This window comes from Chelonus insularis, unplaced genomic scaffold (genome assembly GCF_013357705.1).
Source record: "Chelonus insularis isolate UGA/USDA-ARS -01 unplaced genomic scaffold, ASM1335770v1 contig_42_pilon, whole genome shotgun sequence".
Classification (NCBI taxonomy): domain Eukaryota; kingdom Metazoa; phylum Arthropoda; class Insecta; order Hymenoptera; family Braconidae; genus Chelonus; species Chelonus insularis.
Genome location: NW_023276578.1, coordinates 1,028,642 through 1,046,907, shown reverse-complemented (window position 1 = coordinate 1,046,907; position 18,266 = coordinate 1,028,642). Strand labels below are relative to the sequence as shown.

General features: G+C 32.9%; 1 protein-coding gene across 1 annotated transcript; it reads left to right on the top strand.

The window, feature by feature from the left end:
• Window positions 1-2,645: 2,645 nt before the first annotated feature.
• Window positions 2,646-18,212, top strand: Dhc1 (Dynein heavy chain 1). The gene is made up of 20 exons (XM_035088023.1): window positions 2,646-2,735; window positions 2,816-3,055; window positions 3,192-3,346; window positions 3,422-3,645; window positions 3,720-3,997; window positions 4,067-4,240; window positions 4,307-4,536; window positions 4,595-4,794; window positions 4,856-5,255; window positions 5,411-5,593; window positions 5,656-6,724; window positions 6,805-7,065; window positions 7,124-7,352; window positions 7,434-9,508; window positions 9,604-9,776; window positions 9,859-16,217; window positions 16,309-16,535; window positions 16,620-16,931; window positions 17,006-17,752; window positions 17,826-18,212. Exons 1-20 carry the CDS (start codon window positions 2,646-2,648, stop codon window positions 18,210-18,212), a joined length of 14,013 nt encoding a protein of 4,670 aa, XP_034943914.1.
• Window positions 18,213-18,266: the final 54 nt, after the last annotated feature.

The window sequence follows — 18,266 nt, the reverse complement described above, 5'->3', positions numbered from 1 at the left end:
TTAAAAGAATAATACGGTATTAAAAAATTTGTCTTAGACTAATTAGATTTAGCACGAATTCTATATAAATAATAAATAATAAAAGCGTAGATTCGCAACTTTATTCTCATTTGTCGTGCATTCCATGCATTTCTATACCCTTATTTTTATTTATCTCATTATGTATTTAACTTTATTTTTGTACCTAAATTATTTTTCTGTCAACTTTCTAATCAGCTTACCTATTTAATATCATGCCATCATTTTTAATGCAACAAAAAAATATTCTAAGTAGGTTTTATAACCATCCAATGTATATGAGACAGTGTAGTATAGTGTCTGACCTGTTACGGACTGGTACTACTTTATAAGAAGAGCAGTCATGAGTCGATATTACAAACCTGAATAATCTTCAAATATTGCTGCACGAATACCGATAATTACTCCAGAGAATTATCCCCACTTTTGCTATATTTTTTCAACAAACTTTTTTATTGGTTCTTTTATAACTGTTCTCATTTTTTTTTGATAATGTTGGACTATAATACTTGAATTATTTTATGTCTAATACAGCATACTTGATTTGAATATCTTATATTATTTACAATTTCACTAAAAATAAGTACATAAAGAAAATTGGATACTACTATCTTTTATAGGATCTTTCATTTTTTATGTATCATCATATGATTTAAGCTTCAAGGATTCGATCAATGTTTTATATCGAGAGTTGGGAACCATCATGGAAATATTTTCAGACTATTAGCATACGACTTCATGTAGAATGAGCATGTCTAAGAAAACGAGTGGCGGGGAATCAAGGGTAGAAGTATGCCTTTAAGAAGAAATTGAAATCAGTTATTGTCGCATTATAAAGCTTATTGGATGGCCAAGTTGATATTGAGTGCTCCAAATATCCTGGTATCCATCAACCTTCATGAAAACTGTGGACCTTGATGAAATCATAATCCAAAAATTATGGCAGACTCCACATCCGAGGATGAAGCTAGAGTAAGCAAAAAATATCTAGTCTTAGATTTAAAAAAATAAATAAACATTAGATAGAATTGAAACAAATGGAAAAAGGATCTTCCCACACGAATAGTCAGATAAAATCAATTCTAATAAGTGGTACCACCATTAACCGAATTAACGCAATATCCCATTATGATTATTGTAATGATATTTTGAAAAATTATGATAAAATCAAACTTGTTTGTGCGTGACTAATGTGGTCTTGTAAATCATTTGCTGTCTTGGATCATGTAGTTTAGCAATTATGAAATCCGATTAGCTATTGAGCCATTGAATGTATGCAGCGCTAAGTAAAAGTTGAAAGCCCCCCAATGATCTTATCAATCTTTTCCACCAAGTTGTGTTTGGGTTGAATTAATCATATGTCGAAGCTATTGGATTTGCATATCGTGCAATTCTTTAATACAATAAATAATAAATGCAATCATTAATTCATAACTTTGATTATCTGACCAATTGGTCTGTCACATTTTTTTTTGTTTATTGTATACAGCTGTATTGTCGATAATTTGCATTTATCATATTATCTATGTATCACGTAGTTGATTTCAGTTTAAAATAACGCTAAAAATGTTTTATTGATTTTTTTTCAAATCTAAAATACTATTATTTTTTCATATAAATTATTAAGTAGGAATGAATAAATAATTAATTTTTTTATAATAACAGTAATTTATTGTTTTCATTTCTGTATAATAAATGAGGTATTTAAATGAATGACGGTAAACTAAATTATATTCTCTCATGAATTGAATATTTTTATAGGGTACAATAAATTATAAGTATTGAGTAATAAAACTATATTTATATGTGCGTGGTTTGTTGGAAGAAAGACTTGTAAGAGCACGATAAAATCATCACGAATGTTGTCCATAGCTAACAGTTAATGGTCTCGACTATGCAACAGGTCTTATCGCAATAATAATTTAGTTTTTAATAACATTAACGATTATCGTTATAAACAGTTTGATAATTATTTACATTAAAGGAAAATAGCACACTTACTATCATTGTTATTATAATAATTATTGACTTTCCAATTTGAAAGTACTGTAATGGGTCCAACTCGAAAACAAAAAATGATATCAACTCTGGACCAATTTCATGCAATAAATAATTACATCAAGTAGCTGATTTTTTTTTATAGAAAAAAAAATACTAGAAAATTAAATTCAGCTGGTTTTTTTTTAATTATAAAAAAACTTGAATAATTCGAATATGAGATAGGTACAGAGATCTTTAGTTCTCAAGGGTATCAAATAAGAAGTTGGTGATATAAATAAACCAATCACCTCCAGCCTCTTTTTTATTATCATAATTATTTAAAGTTAAATAATAAAGTTTGATTGTTTAAATTAAAAAATTATTGGTTGGTATAAGTATTGAGATTTGCACTTTGAAGTAATGACATATTGCTTTTGTTGACTGTTTGACTTACATTGACTGAGTTATTGATGTGAGTGTGAAAACAAGGCATAGTGCGATAGAAGATGTAATATTAAAGTTGGTACCAGACACGAAGTCTCTCGAAGCCACCCTTTCACCCCCAAGGTGTTTGTGAACTCGAACCTTCAAAAGCACCTTTCCATTTTCACCCTAGTGAGACTTTAGTTACGGTGAAAGATATCAGAATGTTCGTTCAGGGTCCTCGAGTGTTTCAAGATAAGTCAGATTTATCAGATGATGCTAGTGATGATGAATTGAGTGATGAAACACTACAGGCATATATTTTTATTTTGTTGTGTAATATTAATCCGTCAATGACTTATTGATTAATGAAAAAATCTTGAATTATATTTAGAAACGACGAGAAGAATGCGAAAGAAAAGCAAGAAGAGGGGAGATGGACCCCAGATTGGAGTTTGCTCTTCAGCTTCTGATGGATGGAACCGGTTTGCTACGTCATGAAGTAATGGACCACGTCTTTGAAGGAGACATGCTTGACGACATTAATCAATTCTTCCTACCACACATGAAACCAACTCTTGTTTGGTATTATCAAGCAGTTGAAGAACCAGAACTCCATCGTTCCACTGAGATAGTATTGTTTTTTTTGCTTTCCTCTCATCATTACAATAAAAATTAGCATTTGATATATTTAATAAATGAATAATTAATATACTTCAACAAAACTGTTGGTGTTGATTAAATATGATAAATGACTTTTTTATTAACAGATAGGAAAGGGAGGCGGATCAAGAGGTGCTGGAGCAAATACTAGTCAAAATAAAGTTAAAGAGCAAAAAGAAATCAAAGAAGAACCTAAGAAAAAACTCTTTCTAACTGATGGATGGCAAGTGCCATGTTCTGGAGTCTGCATTTACATGTTTCGGTATATAATTAGTTGATTGAAATACTTATTGAATAAATACATTTCTTGAAAAATTAGTTCATTTATATTGTGTAGAATTAATACGTCCAAACAACTTCCTGAAGAAGGTTTTCAAAAGGATTTATTCACTGGTGTTATAGATACTGCTAAAGTGAGTATAATTGCTTCGATTCAAAGAGTTGTAGAACAAGTTTTCATGGATGCTCTAGCACATCCAGCTGGAGATGATGATGATGATTGCCCGATGATCAAGAGTTTATTATTACCTGGTCTTAGATCATTTTGTAGTGCTTTAAAAGGTGTGAGATTCTTTTGTTTAACCATGAAAAACAATTTTCCCTCTTACTTTAATATAAATTAATTGTTCTATTAGTTTGTGAGCAAGTAGCTTTGGAAGGAAATATTTTTAATGATGGTGAAACGATGATGGAAAGTGTCAATAATTTCGAAACAGCTAAAGCTCTAGTGTCACAGGATGGAGTGGTTGATAAAATTGAAGAACGAGTTAAATTATGGATTAAAAAACTCAAAGATTTTATTTTGGAGAGTAAACAAGTTAGAAGAGAAAATGATTCATCAGGACCTCAACAAGAATTGGAATATTGGAAGAGAAGAGGAGCACAATTCAGTCAATTAGCAACAAAGATTGAGGTATATCGAGTTACTTATTCATTAACAAGTTTCATCTTACATCTAATTTATCTATTAATTACTTATTAGGAGCACGAAGTACGAATGTCATTGCTGTGTCTTCAAGTTGCCCGTTCAAAATTAATTAAAGAGTGGGTTGATGTTGAAGATGAAGTAACCTATTGTTACAGTGAAGCGAAAGATAATGCTAAATTTATTCAAGCATTGGAAAAGTGTTGTCACTGTCTTTATCTAGATGATCCTGTAACTAGTTTTTCAATTAATTTAATCTCTTTATTTGTATCGAATCTTAATTCAATGTTCTTACAGGTGAGGATGAGAGAATCTCTTGTATCACTTCTTCAAACAGTTCGATTGATTTACAGCGTATCAAGATATTACAACACGTCTGAAAGAACTTCATCACTGATGGTTAAAATTACCAATCAAATGATTGTAGCTTGTAGAGATTATGTAACTCAAAGAGGTCGCGAAACAGTCTGGAGTCTAGACAGACCTACAGCACGATCAAGATTGAAACACTGCTTGAGGCTAAATAAGCAAGTTTACTCATTATTGATTAAAAATTTTTAGATAATTATTTTTTTCCTTGTTTAGAGCATATAGGGAAACATACAGACTTGTTCGATGTTCACCAGCAGTGACAGAACAAGAATTTTCATTTTCTGAAACTCACGTTTTTGGAAGATTCGATTCTTTTTGCGCGCGAATTAGAAAAATTTTGACCATGTTTGATTTGATTGATGATTATCAAAAGCTGTTCGAAAGAAGAATGGAAGGATTACTGTTAGGAGAAGGTAATAATTATTAATAATTACTAAGAAAAAACATTGTTTCAAAATAATTTTAATTATGCAGCATTAGAAGAAGCAACAAAAACATTTGAAGAGGCAAAAAAAATTGCTATAAATAAATCATATGATTATTTGGATCCACGAAATTCAGAATTTGATAAAGATTATGATGTGTTTATATCAAAAACAATTGCATTAAAGGAAAATATTGGAGAAATAATAGAAAAAAATTATGCTGATGTTTGGGAAACTCCACAAGGCATACGTTTTTTAACTAGATTTGAAAAAGTCAGTGAAAAAATACCACTTACTAAATTGGATGAAAAATATAACATGGTAGTAAGATACTGTGACAAGGAAGTTGAGCGAACTTTAAAGCTATTCAAAAAGCAAAGAGATGATCCTCCATTACCAAGACATATGCCTCCAATTGCCGGTCGATTAACTTGGGCGAATGCTCTCAAGTATATTTGCATTTAAATTTATTATTTCATTTTTTTATTAGTCTTTTATTTTTTGTCTTTACTTAACAAGCACAAGTTATTTCTATGAATATTAATGATCTGTTTGTAGCTATTGAATTTAATTGAATATGAATGTCATGAAAATTCAATTCCAGAGTACATTTAGATGAACTGACAACCTCTGTATCCAATCATCCAGTGTTAAGAACTCTTCCACTTACTGCAGATTTAGTCAAAAGGTATAATCATGTTGTAACTATATTACTTCAATATCAAACAGATATTGCTGAAGTGTGGACCCATCAAAATTCATGGGTTATTGAAGATTGTTTAAAAAGGTAGAAACTTGGAATCATCTTATCTATTTAATCCACATAATTTAAAAACTTTTTGTTTCCAGGCCTCTCTTGGTTATTGATTCAGAAACCAATAAAGTCAAAGTAAATCTTGAAGGTCGTATTACTCTACTCTTACGTGAAGCCGATTGCCTATCAAAACTTAAGTTAGAAATCCCAATCGTAGCTCTCACAATTCTCGTAAAACGTGATCATTTTACTCTAGTGCATGATTCCTTACAATTAGTACTTCAAGAATTTTTATCCACTGCAAGACGGGTTAAATTAGAAGTTCGACCACTTTTATTGCCACATCTGGTACGTGTGGCATCACTTTTAATCCCTGGATTAAAAACTTTAACTTGGACTAAGTCAGGATGGAAGGAGTTTTGTCAGAATACTCGTGAAGAAATAAAGTCATTTGATATTCTAATAACTAGAGTACATGATGTATACTCAAATAGAATTCTTCAAGTACTTGCTATAATGCAAAAAATTACCCTTCATGTACTACCAGAAGATGAGCCATGGTGTATCGAAGAATTTATAGAGAAAAATGAAGAAGCTTGTAGAATCGCGGCTGTTGATCTTCATAGACGAAGTCTGATGGTGGAAGAAGCTGTCGAGGAAGTTCTTCAACTTGTAAAAAATGCTGCAGATAATTTTAAAAATACCGGAGAGGCTGAATATGATTTAGGAGGCGGGAATGGATCTTCATCACAAAGTACCACAGGTGATACAGGTCAACAACAACAAGATTGGTCAGTTGTTTGGGCTTGTTTTGATGATCCCCATCAACTTCTGACGACAACTGGATGTGGTTTATCTAAAAATATGCAAGAGATGGTCCGAAATGCTGTCTCAGAAATGAGACGTTATTATTCTCGGAAGGTTGTAGATGTTTTGATTAAAGTCACCCGGAGTTCGTTGGATGCGATAAGGAAACGATTTGTAAGAGAAATAGATCCTGAAGTATTACCAAGACCAGTTTTTTTAGTACAAGCTACTTTAATGATACCATCAGTTGTCGTCAAACCAAGTCTTGAAGATGTTCAAGAAGCTCTGACTACTGTTGGTAAAGCCATCGCTGGAGTAGCTAAAGGAGTAGCTCAGTGGAATGCTGGTGCTCATAAAGTAAGAAAAAAATATTTATTGAAAGAAAGTATTATTACTGTTAATTTTTATTCATTTGATAAATAAATTGTTTTGAGTAGAGCAACTGGAAAGGTACTGCTTTGGCACCAAAAAAAAATTTAATGGATGTTGTGATGAAAGCTCAAGTTCATGCAGACAAACGTCGTGATGATGAAATAGAAGATCCTAAAATTCGAAGAAGAAGATTATACAGAAGTTCTTCTGATGAACGTCCAACGTTTCCGATTCAACAAAGAAACTTTCATTCCCTAGTCATAGAAAATAAAGAAATTGTAAAAGTTTTATCATTATTAAGTGCGTGTACTCAAGAACTTCGTCAGGTGAATCAATTAAAGTTCAATTGAATTTTATTTATACTAATTTTAAAATTACTTCTAGGATCTTACAAGTTTTTTGGATCAATGGAAATCATATCAATATTTATGGAAACATGAAAAAAGTATGCGTGAGCTGTTAGCATCAACTTTATCTGAGTTTGAAAGTACTCTCAGAAAACATAGTGAACTAGAGGACAAACTTGCTACTGAATCAGATATGTGTTACTTAGGATCATCTATAGCATTGTGTACTGAGAAACTCAAATATGCTCTTTCAACAGAAATTAAAAGTAAATATAATACATCAAACTTATTCTGTCAAAAAAACTTGGAATATTTTTTTCAGAATTTAATAATTTATTTATTTTTAGATTCAACTCATAAAATAGGACAGGCAATGAAGAAAAAATATCGAAGAGAAATGGAGTATGTGTACGCAGTGATGCACGAAATGGATCGGAAATTAGATCGTCAAGTTCGTGATTTGGATGACGTAAGACAAGTAATGGATACTTTAAAAAAGATAAGAGAGCAAGAGGTGGACATGGAGTTGAGAATTGATCCAATAGAAGAAGCATTCAACATCGTAACTCGTTATGAAGTTCCAGTAGATCAAGAGTGTCTTGAACAAGTTGATAACTTAAGATATACTTGGCTGCAGCTGTTGGCAAGAGCTCAAGAAAGTCACGTTTTACTGCTGACTCTCCAGCCGCAGTTCGAAGAAGAGTTACGAAATAATTTAGAGAAATTCCGAATTGATAACGAAGCTTATTGTGAAGAATATAAGGTATCAGGACCAATGCAGCCTGGTCTTACACCTCGAGAAGCATCGGATCGTCAAATTCTCTTTCAGAATCGCTTCGATGGAATGTGGCGGAAATTGCAAACATATCAAAGCGGAGAGGAATTATTTGGACTGCCTATTACTGACTATCCGGAGCTTTCACAAATCAGAAAAGAGCTTAATCTTCTGCAGAAATTGTATAAGCTTTATAATGATGTTATTGATCGAGTTAGCAGCTATTACGACATACCATGGGGTGAGGTGAATATCGAAGATATCAATAATGAATTAATGGAGTTTCAAAATCGATGTAGGAAACTTCCAAAAGGTCTTAAAGAGTGGCCAGCATTTTATGCATTGAAAAAAACAATTGATGATTTTAATGACATGTGTCCTCTTCTTGAGTTGATGGCTAATAAAGCCATGAAACCTCGTCATTGGCAACGAATTGTTGAAGTAACTAGTCATACATTTGACCTTGAAAGTGAAGGATTTTGTTTGAAAAATATTTTAGAAGCACCATTGTTAAAATATAAAGAAGACATTGAAGATATTTGCATTTCTGCAATGAAAGAAAAAGATATTGAAGCTAAATTGCGTCAGGTGGTGAATGAATGGTCATCACATGAATTGACGTTCATGACATTTAATAATAGAGGTGAATTATTACTTCGTGGTGATACTACAGCAGAAACTATTGGACAACTTGAGGACAGTTTGATGATTTTAGGATCATTGATGTCAAATCGATACAATGCACCTTTTAAAAAACAAATACAACAGTGGCTCAATGATTTGTCAAACACTAATGAAATTCTTGAACGTTGGTTGCTAGTACAGAATATGTGGGTGTATTTAGAAGCTGTATTTGTGGGTGGAGATATTGCCAAACAGTTACCTAAGGAGGCCAAAAGATTTAGTAAAATAGATAAAAGTTGGCAGAAAATTATGCAAAGAGCTCATGAAACTCCAGGAGTAGTTCCTTGTTGTGTGGGAGATGATTTACTGAAACAGTTATTACCACATCTTCATGAGCAATTAGAACTTTGCCAAAAGTCTTTAAGTGGCTATCTTGAGAAAAAACGAATGATGTTCCCAAGATTTTTCTTCGTATCAGATCCTGCACTTTTAGAGATTCTCGGCCAAGCCTCTGATTCTCATACTATTCAAAACCACTTATTGTCCATTTTTGACAACACTCGATATGTTAAATTCCATGATATCGAATACAATAAGATGACTGCAATTATTTCGTCAGAAGGAGAGACCATTGTGCTTGAAAGAGCTGTCAGAGCTGAAGGATCTGTTGAAACGTGGCTCACTCAATTACTTCAAACTTCTCAACAATCTTTACATTCAATAATTCGACAGTCATATACAATGATGAATGATCAGAATTTTAATTTATTATCATTCTTAGAAAAAATGCCAGCACAAGTTGGATTACTCGGCATTCAAATGATTTGGACAAGAGATGCAGAAATAGCTTTGATGCAAGCACGGGCTGATAAAAAAATTATGGGAGAAACCAATAATAGATTTTTAGAGCTCTTAAATACTTTAATCGATCAGACTACAAGGGATCTTACGAAAATTGATAGAATTAAATTTGAAACTTTAATTACAATTCATGTTCATCAACGAGATATTTTTGACATGATGGTAAATATATTATTAATCAAATTATATGTTTAAATTTAATTATTTCTAACAAATTTCTTTATTAGACGTAGAACTAATTATTACATTTTTTTCAGTGTCGACTGAATGTAAGAACTGTTACAGACTTTGAATGGCTGAAGCAATGTCGTTTTTACTTCAAAGAAGATCTTGATAAGACAAATATATTCATTACAGACGTTCAGTTTATATATCAAAATGAATATCTTGGATGTACTGAACGTCTTGTAATTACACCTTTAACTGACAGGTGCAATTAAATTTTTTCTATAATTTAATATTTTGTTGAAAAATATGAAGTAATTTTCTGAACAAATTTAATTCTACTTCAGATGCTACATCACATTAGCTCAAGCTATGTCAATGTCGATGGGTGGAGCTCCATGTGGTCCCGCAGGAACTGGGAAAACAGAAACAGTAAAAGATATGGGGAAAACATTAGCAAAATACGTCGTTGTATTTAATTGCTCAGATCAAATGGATTATCGTGGACTTGGTCGTATCTATAAAGGTCTAGCACAAAGTGGAAGTTGGGGATGCTTTGATGAGTTCAATCGTATAGAATTACCGGTTTTATCTGTAGCCGCACAGCAAATTGCTGTCGTTTTAGCTGCTAAGAAAGAAAAGAAGAAAGAATTCATTTTTACTGATGGAGATCAGACTGAAATGTGTCCGGAGTTTGGTATTTTTATTACAATGAATCCAGGATATGCCGGAAGAAAAGAACTTCCAGAAAATTTGAAAATTCAATTCAGAACTGTTGCTATGATGGTACCAGATCGTCAAATAATCATTAGAGTTAAATTAGCCAGCTGTGGTTTCTTGGAGAACATTACATTGGCAAGAAAATTCTATACTCTTTATAAATTATGTGAAGAACAATTAACAAAGCAAGTGCATTATGATTTTGGTTTAAGAAATATTCTATCAGTTTTGAGAACTCTGGGTGCTGCTAAAAGAATTAATTCGAAAGACTCGGAGAGCACGATAGTAATGCGTGTATTACGAGATATGAATCTTTCAAAGTTGATTGATGAAGACGAACCACTTTTTATTTCTCTCGTAGCAGACTTGTTTCCAAATCAAGTACTTGAGAAAACATCATACCCAGAACTGGAAGCAGCAATAGATCAACAAGTTCAAGAAGCAGGACTTGTTTATCATCCGCCTTGGGTATTAAAATTAATTCAATTATATGAAACTCAACGAGTGAGACATGGAATTATGACTTTGGGACCAGCAGGAGCTGGGAAAACTACTTGTATTCAAACTTTGATGAAAGCTTTAACTCAATTAGGTGAAAACCATAAAGAAATGAGAATGAATCCAAAGAGTATTACAGCAGCTCAGATGTTTGGAAGATTGGATGTCGCCACTAATGATTGGACTGATGGAATATTTTCAGCACTTTGGAGAAAGACTTTAAAGTTGAAGAAAGATGAACATGTTTGGTTGGTATTAGATGGTCCAGTTGACAGTATTTGGATTGAAAACTTAAATTCAGTACTTGATGATAATAAGACTTTGACGTTAGCTAATGGAGATCGTTTAGGAATGGCTCCTACATGTAAAATAATTTTTGAACCTCACAATATTGATAATGCAAGTCCTGCTACAGTATCACGAAATGGAATGGTTTACATGAGCTCTTCAGGACTTGATTGGAAACCTGTCGTGACAGCTTGGCTGAAATTTCGAACTCCACTCGAGCAAGAAGTTCTTGAAAAAATTTTCGATGAATCATTTCCTACAATTTACGCCTGGGGTACTCAAACTCTCAACGTAGCAATAAAAGTTCTCCAATGCAACATAATCCGACAGATGCTATGTCTACTCGAAGGATTAGTACCACCAGAAGTTCCCCCTGAAGAAGTTGAAGAAGAAGATGAGTTTGAGAAAGATAAACCTCAACCCATGACAGAAGATCACTTGAAAAGATTATACGTCTTCGCTTTAATTTGGGGTATTGGCGCTTTACTCGAAACAGCAGATCGACTTAAATTTGATGAACATTTAAGAACGAATTTTACTAATTTAGATTTGCCGACATCTGAAAAATATCCCAAAGCAACAGTATTTGACTTTTTTGTAAATAATAAAGGCAAGTGGGACACCTGGACGAGTATGGTAACTAATTATGCTTATCCAGATTATGCTACACCTGATTATAATAGTATTTTGGTTCCTATACCTGATAATGTAAGAATTCAATTTTTAATTGATTTAATTGGTCGTCAAGATCGACCAGTCTTGCTAATTGGAGAGCAAGGATCGGCAAAAACTGTCATGATGAAAGCGTACATGAAAGGTACAAATCCAGACACGACCTTATCTAGATCATTCAATTTTTCTTCAGCTACTACACCTTATCAATTTCAAAAAACAATTGAGAGCTATGTTGAAAAACGGATGGGTAATACTTTTGGTCCTCCAGGTGGTAAAAAAATGTTAGTTTTTGTAGATGATATAAATTTACCTCAAATCAATGAATGGGGTGATCAAATAACTAATGAAATAGTAAGGCAAACAATGGATATGAAAGGATTTTATTCATTGGAAAAACCGGGAGAATTTACAGTAATTACTGATGTAACATTCCTTGGAGCAATGTGTCAACCTGGAGGAGGAAGAAATGATATTCCTTCAAGATTAAAAAGACAATTTTGTATTTTTAATTGTACTTTACCAAATCATGCAGCAATTGATAAAATATTTAGTGTTCTTGGAGAAGGACATTATAATACAAAGAGAGGATTTTCAAGTGAAGTTAGAATGCTAGTGAAGAAAATGGTACCATTAACAAGAATTTTATGGCAAAGAACTCGAGCTAAATTATTACCAACTCCAGCTAAATTCCATTATGTTTTCAGTTTAAGAGATCTTTCACGAATTTGGCAAGGAATGATTGGTACTTTATCCACAGTTATTGAAAAAGAAAGTGTTTTAATGTTATTATGGAAACACGAATGTACTAGAGTTTTTAGCGATCGATTAACAATGTTATCTGATAAAAAATGGTTTGACGAAGAAATAATCAGTGTTGTTAAAGAACATTTAGGAGAATCTTATGTAGAGATGATGAAACCTAGCCCAGCTTTCGTAGATTTCATGCGAGATGCTCCTGAACCAACTGGAGAAGAAGGAGAAGATGCTGACATGGAGTTACCCAAGGTTTATGAACCAGTATTTGATGATCAAACATTGAGAGATCGCTTAGAAATGTTTTTGGCACAGTTTAATGAAATGCAAAGAGGTGCTGGTATGGATTTGGTATTTTTCCCCGATGCTATGCTACATTTGGTCAAAATATCAAGGGTAATCAGGCATCCTAAAGGGAATGTCATGCTTGTTGGAGTTGGAGGATCTGGGAAACAAAGTTTGACAAAACTTTCGTCATTTATTGCAGGCTATAAAACATTCCAAATCACTCTGACACGATCCTATAATGCAGCAAATTTTTTGGAAGATTTAAAATTTCTCTATCGATCATGTGGAAGTCAGGGAAAAGGAACTACATTTATTTTCACTGACTTAGATATCAAAGAAGAAGGATTTTTAGAATATCTTAATAATATTTTAAGCAGTGGAGTAATCAGTAATTTATTTACTCGTGACGAACAAGCAGAAATTATTTCTGAACTTACTCCGATATTAAAACGAGAAAATCCAAAAAAAACAATTAATAATGAATTAGTAATGGATTTTTTCCTTCAAAGAACATGTCAAAACTTACACGTTGTCTTTTGTTTTTCTCCAGTTGGAGAAAAGTTCCGTAATCGAGCTCAAAGATTCCCTGCTTTGATATCAGGGTGTACAATTGATTGGTTTCAACCTTGGCCTCGAGACGCTTTAGTTCTCGTAGCTGATCACTTTCTTCATGACTTTGAAATAGCTTGTAGTACTGAAGTAAAAAGCCAATTAGTTAATGCTTTAGGATCGATTCAAGACGTTGTCTCAGAAACATCAACAGAGTACTTTCAGAGGTTTCGAAGAGCAACACATGTCACACCTAAATCTTATCTTAATTTTATTGGTGGATATAAAAATATTTATCGCTCGAAACAGCATGAACTTGGTGAAGGAGCAAAAAGAATGGATACTGGTTTAGCTAAACTAGAAGAGGCTTCAATTTCTGTTGAATTGTTGAAAAAAGATTTAGCTGTGATGGAACAAGAATTAGTTCAAGCATCACAAAAAGCAGAGACTGTTTTACTTGAAGTAACAGAACGAGCAATGCAAGCAGAGACCTTTAAAAATCAGGTTCAAAAAGTAAAAGAAAAAGCTGAAGCTCTTGTTGCTTGTATTGCTGAAGAAAAAGCTTTAGCTGAGCAAAAATTAGAAGCTGCAAAACCAGCTTTAGAAGAAGCTGAAGCTGCTTTGAATACCATCAAACCAGCTCATATTGCAACTGTGAGAAAACTGGGGCGACCTCCGCATCTCATTATGAGAATAATGGATTGTGTTCTAATTTTATTTCAGAGAAAAATTAGTCCAGTAATTCCTGACGTACCTAATCTATGTCCCAAACCTTCTTGGGGTGAGTCTTTAAAAATGATGGCCAGTACTACATTTTTGCTTCAATTGCAAAATTATCCAAAAGACATAATTAATAATGAAATGGTTGAGCTTCTTCAACCATATTTTAAAATGGAAGATTATAATATGGAAACAGCAAGACGTGTTTGTGGTGATGTAGCTGGTCTATTATCTTGGACTAAAGCTATGGCTTTTTTTCACTCAGTCAACAAAGAAGTTCTTCCGTTGAAAGCTAATCTTGCTCTTCAAGAAGCAAGACTTAAAGTTGCAATGGAAGATCTCGCTAATGCGGAAAGAGAACTTTCTGAACGAGAAATGGCCTTGCAAGCTGTTAAAGAGCAATATGACTCAGCAGTATATGAAAAACAGAGGTTGACTGAAGCAGCAAATGTGTGTTTAAGAAAAATGACTGCAGCAACTGCTTTGATTAATGGGTTGGGAGGTGAGAAGATAAGATGGACTGAGCAAAGTGGAGAATTTAAAATTCAACTCGGCAAACTTGTTGGAGATGTTTTATTGGCAACTGGATTTTTATCCTATTGTGGACCATATAATCAACAATACAGAGCAAGATTAGTTACTTCATGGATGGAAATTTTAACAAGTCGACGTATTCCTTTTACAAAAGATTTAAATATTATAAATATGCTTGTAGATTCAGCTACAGTATCAGAATGGACTCTTCAAGGACTACCCAATGATGAGTTATCTGTCCAAAATGCTTTAATAGTTACAAAATCATCATCATATCCTCTTTTAGTTGATCCTCAAAATCAAGGAAGAATGTGGATTAAAAATAAAGAACAAAATAATGATTTAGTAATTACTTCCTTGAATCATAAATATTTTAGAACTCATCTAGAAGATTCTTTATCTCTAGGACGACCTTTATTAATTGAAGACGTAGCAGAAGAATTAGATCCAGTTATTGATAACGTCTTGGAAAAGAATTTTATCAAATCAGGATCGATTGAGAAAGTTATTGTAGGTGATAAAGAATGTGATGTGATGCCTGGATTTATGCTTTATATTACAACAAAGCTCCCTAATCCAGCTTATAGCCCAGAAATTTCAGCAAAGACTTCAATTATTGATTTCACTGTTACGATGCAAGGTCTGGAGGATCAATTACTGGGTAGAGTTATTCTTATGGAGAAATCTGAGCTTGAAGCTGAAAGAGTAGCATTGTTTGAATCAGTAATGACAAATCAGAGGACGATGAAAGAATTGGAGAGGACATTATTGCATCGACTAACGTCATCAGAAGGTTCTCTTGTTGATGATGAAGCTTTAATTAGTGTTCTTAGAGAAACTAAATCAACAGCTGAATCAGTGAATGAAAAATTGAAAGTAGCTGGGTTAACAGAAAAAAAAATTACCATTGCAAGAGAGGAATTTAGAGCTGTCGCTGCTCGAGGATCAATTTTATATTTTCTTATTGTAGAAATGAGTAATGTTAATGTAATGTATCAGAATTCTTTGAAGCAGTTTTTGACTATTTTCGATAATTCCATCACAAAATCAACAAAAAGTCCCAATACTTTGGAAAGAATTGAGATAATTTTGAATCATTTGACTTACGAGGTTTGGGCTTTTACTTTAAGAAGCTTATATGAGAGACATAAATCTTTGTTCACTTTAATGTTAGCTATGAAAATTGACTGTCATAGAGGAACAATATCTCACACAGAATTTATGGCTTTCATCAAAGGGGGAGCATCTTTGGATCTTAATGCTGTAGCGCCAAAACCTTTTAGATGGATTCTTGATATTACTTGGTTAAATTTAGTAGAAATAAGTAAGCTGGAAGTTTTTTCTGATATTTTAACCAAGATTGAATATAGTGAACGAGAATGGAGAGTATGGTATGAAAAGGAAAGACCTGAAGAAGAAGAATTACCCTGTGGATACCAAAAAAATTTAGATGTTTTTAGGAAACTCTTATTAATCAGATCTTGGAGCCCAGATAGAACTTTATCACAAGCAAAAAAATATATTGTTGAATCTCTTGGACAGGAATACGGAGAAGCTAAAATTTTAGATCTTGAAGCAACGTGGCTAGAATCTGAGCCAAGATCTCCATTAATTTGTATCTTATCCATTGGTTCAGACCCTAGTCCACAGATTACTAGCTTAGCTAAACAAAAAGCAACACGTATGCATTAATTTATAAAACTATTTCACTAAAAAATCGTTTTGTAAATCAAATGTTCCTTTAAATAATTTAATTTATTTATTTTTGATAGCATTAAGAGCAATTTCTATGGGTCAAGGTCAAGAATTTCATGCTCGAAAATTAATAAGTGATGCCATGAGTGTTGGGGGATGGGTACTTTTACAAAATGTTCATCTTTCTTTGCCCTACTGCAGCGAAGTCATGGACACTCTGGTAGATACTGAAACTATTCATGAATCTTTTAGACTATGGATAACAACAGAAGTGCATTCTCAATTCCCAATAGGATTATTACAAGTAATTATTTGCTAAATTTTATTCAATTTATCTGCAAAAAGTTTGTGCATGCAATAACCATTGATCTTTTAAATGTAATTTCAGATGGGAATCAAATTCACCAACGAACCTCCTCAAGGGATTAAAGCAAGTTTGAAAAGAACTTATCAAGGAGTAACTCAAGATACTTTGGATTACAGTACACAACCTCAATGGCCACCATTACTCTATGCTGTAGCTTTTTTGCACACTGTTGTCCAAGAGAGACGAAAATTTGGTCCTCTTGGGTGGAATATACCCTACGAATTCAATCAAGCTGATTTTGCTGCATCAGTTCAATTTATTCAAAATCATTTAGATGATATGGATCCTAAGAAAGGCGTCTCTTGGCCAACAATCTGTTATATGCTAGGCGAAGTATGATTATAAATATTTTTAGGTAGTTAAATAATACTTGTTAATCAACCAAGTAAGATATATTTCTTTCTAAGGTTCAATATGGTGGAAGAGTCACTGATGACTTTGATAAACGCCTTTTAACAACTTTTACTCACGTCTGGTTTTGTGATGTTCTTCTACGACCTGGTTTTGAATTTTATAAAGGCTACAAAGTTCCTCAAACACGAATTATCCAAGGATGTATGGATTATATTAACAATTTGCCAGCTACTGATACTCCTGAAGTCTTTGGTCTGCATTCTAATGCCGATATTACCTATCAAATTAATACAGCAAAGGGAATTCTTGATACTATCTTGAATGTTCAACCAAAAGAAGGTGGATCGCAGGGTGGTGAAACTAGAGAAAATATTGTCTATAGATTAGCTGATGATATGCTTAGCAAGCTACCAAAACAATACAATTCATTTGAGACTAAAGAAGCACTTCAACGAATGGGAGCTTTATTGCCTATGAATATTTTTTTGCGTCAAGAAATAGATAGAATGGCTCGAGTAATCAAAGAAGTCCAGTCAACACTCACTGATCTAAAGCTCGCCATTGATGGAACTATTGTGATGAGTCAAGGTTTAAAAAAAGCTTTAGATTCTATGTATGATGCGAGAATACCGGATAAATGGCAAAAAATATCCTGGGAATCTGCAACACTTGGATTTTGGTATACAGAACTTTTAGAACGTGATGCTCAATTCAGACAATGGTGTAATCACGGAAGACCATTTGTTTTTTGGATGACAGGTTTTTTTAATTGTCAAGGATTCTTGACTGCTATGAGACAGGTGAAATAAAAAAGCTCGAATGTAAATAAATATATTCATGAATGGAATAATAAATTATTGAATTCATTTTTAGGAAGTAACTAGAGCGCATAAAGGGTGGGCTTTGGATTCAGTAGTTCTTCAAAATTTGATAACTCGATATAATAAAGAAGATATTAAAGAACAAGTACAAGAAGGTGTCTATGTGCATGGTCTCTTTTTAGAGGGAGCATCTTTAGATAGGAAAACAACAAAATTAGTAGAAAGCAAGCCTAAAGTTCTTTATGAACAAATGCCAGTTATTTATATTTTTGCAATAAATACCACTGCAGGAAAGGATCCAAAACTATATGAATGTCCAATATACAGGAAACCTCAAAGAACTGATCAAAAATATGTTGGATCAATTGATTTTGAAACTGACCATAATCCTCGGCATTGGACTTTAAGAGGAGTAGCACTTTTATGTGATATTAAATAAATAAAATTTTATAAAATAAATATTTTAACAAATCTACGACTTGGACAATTGTTA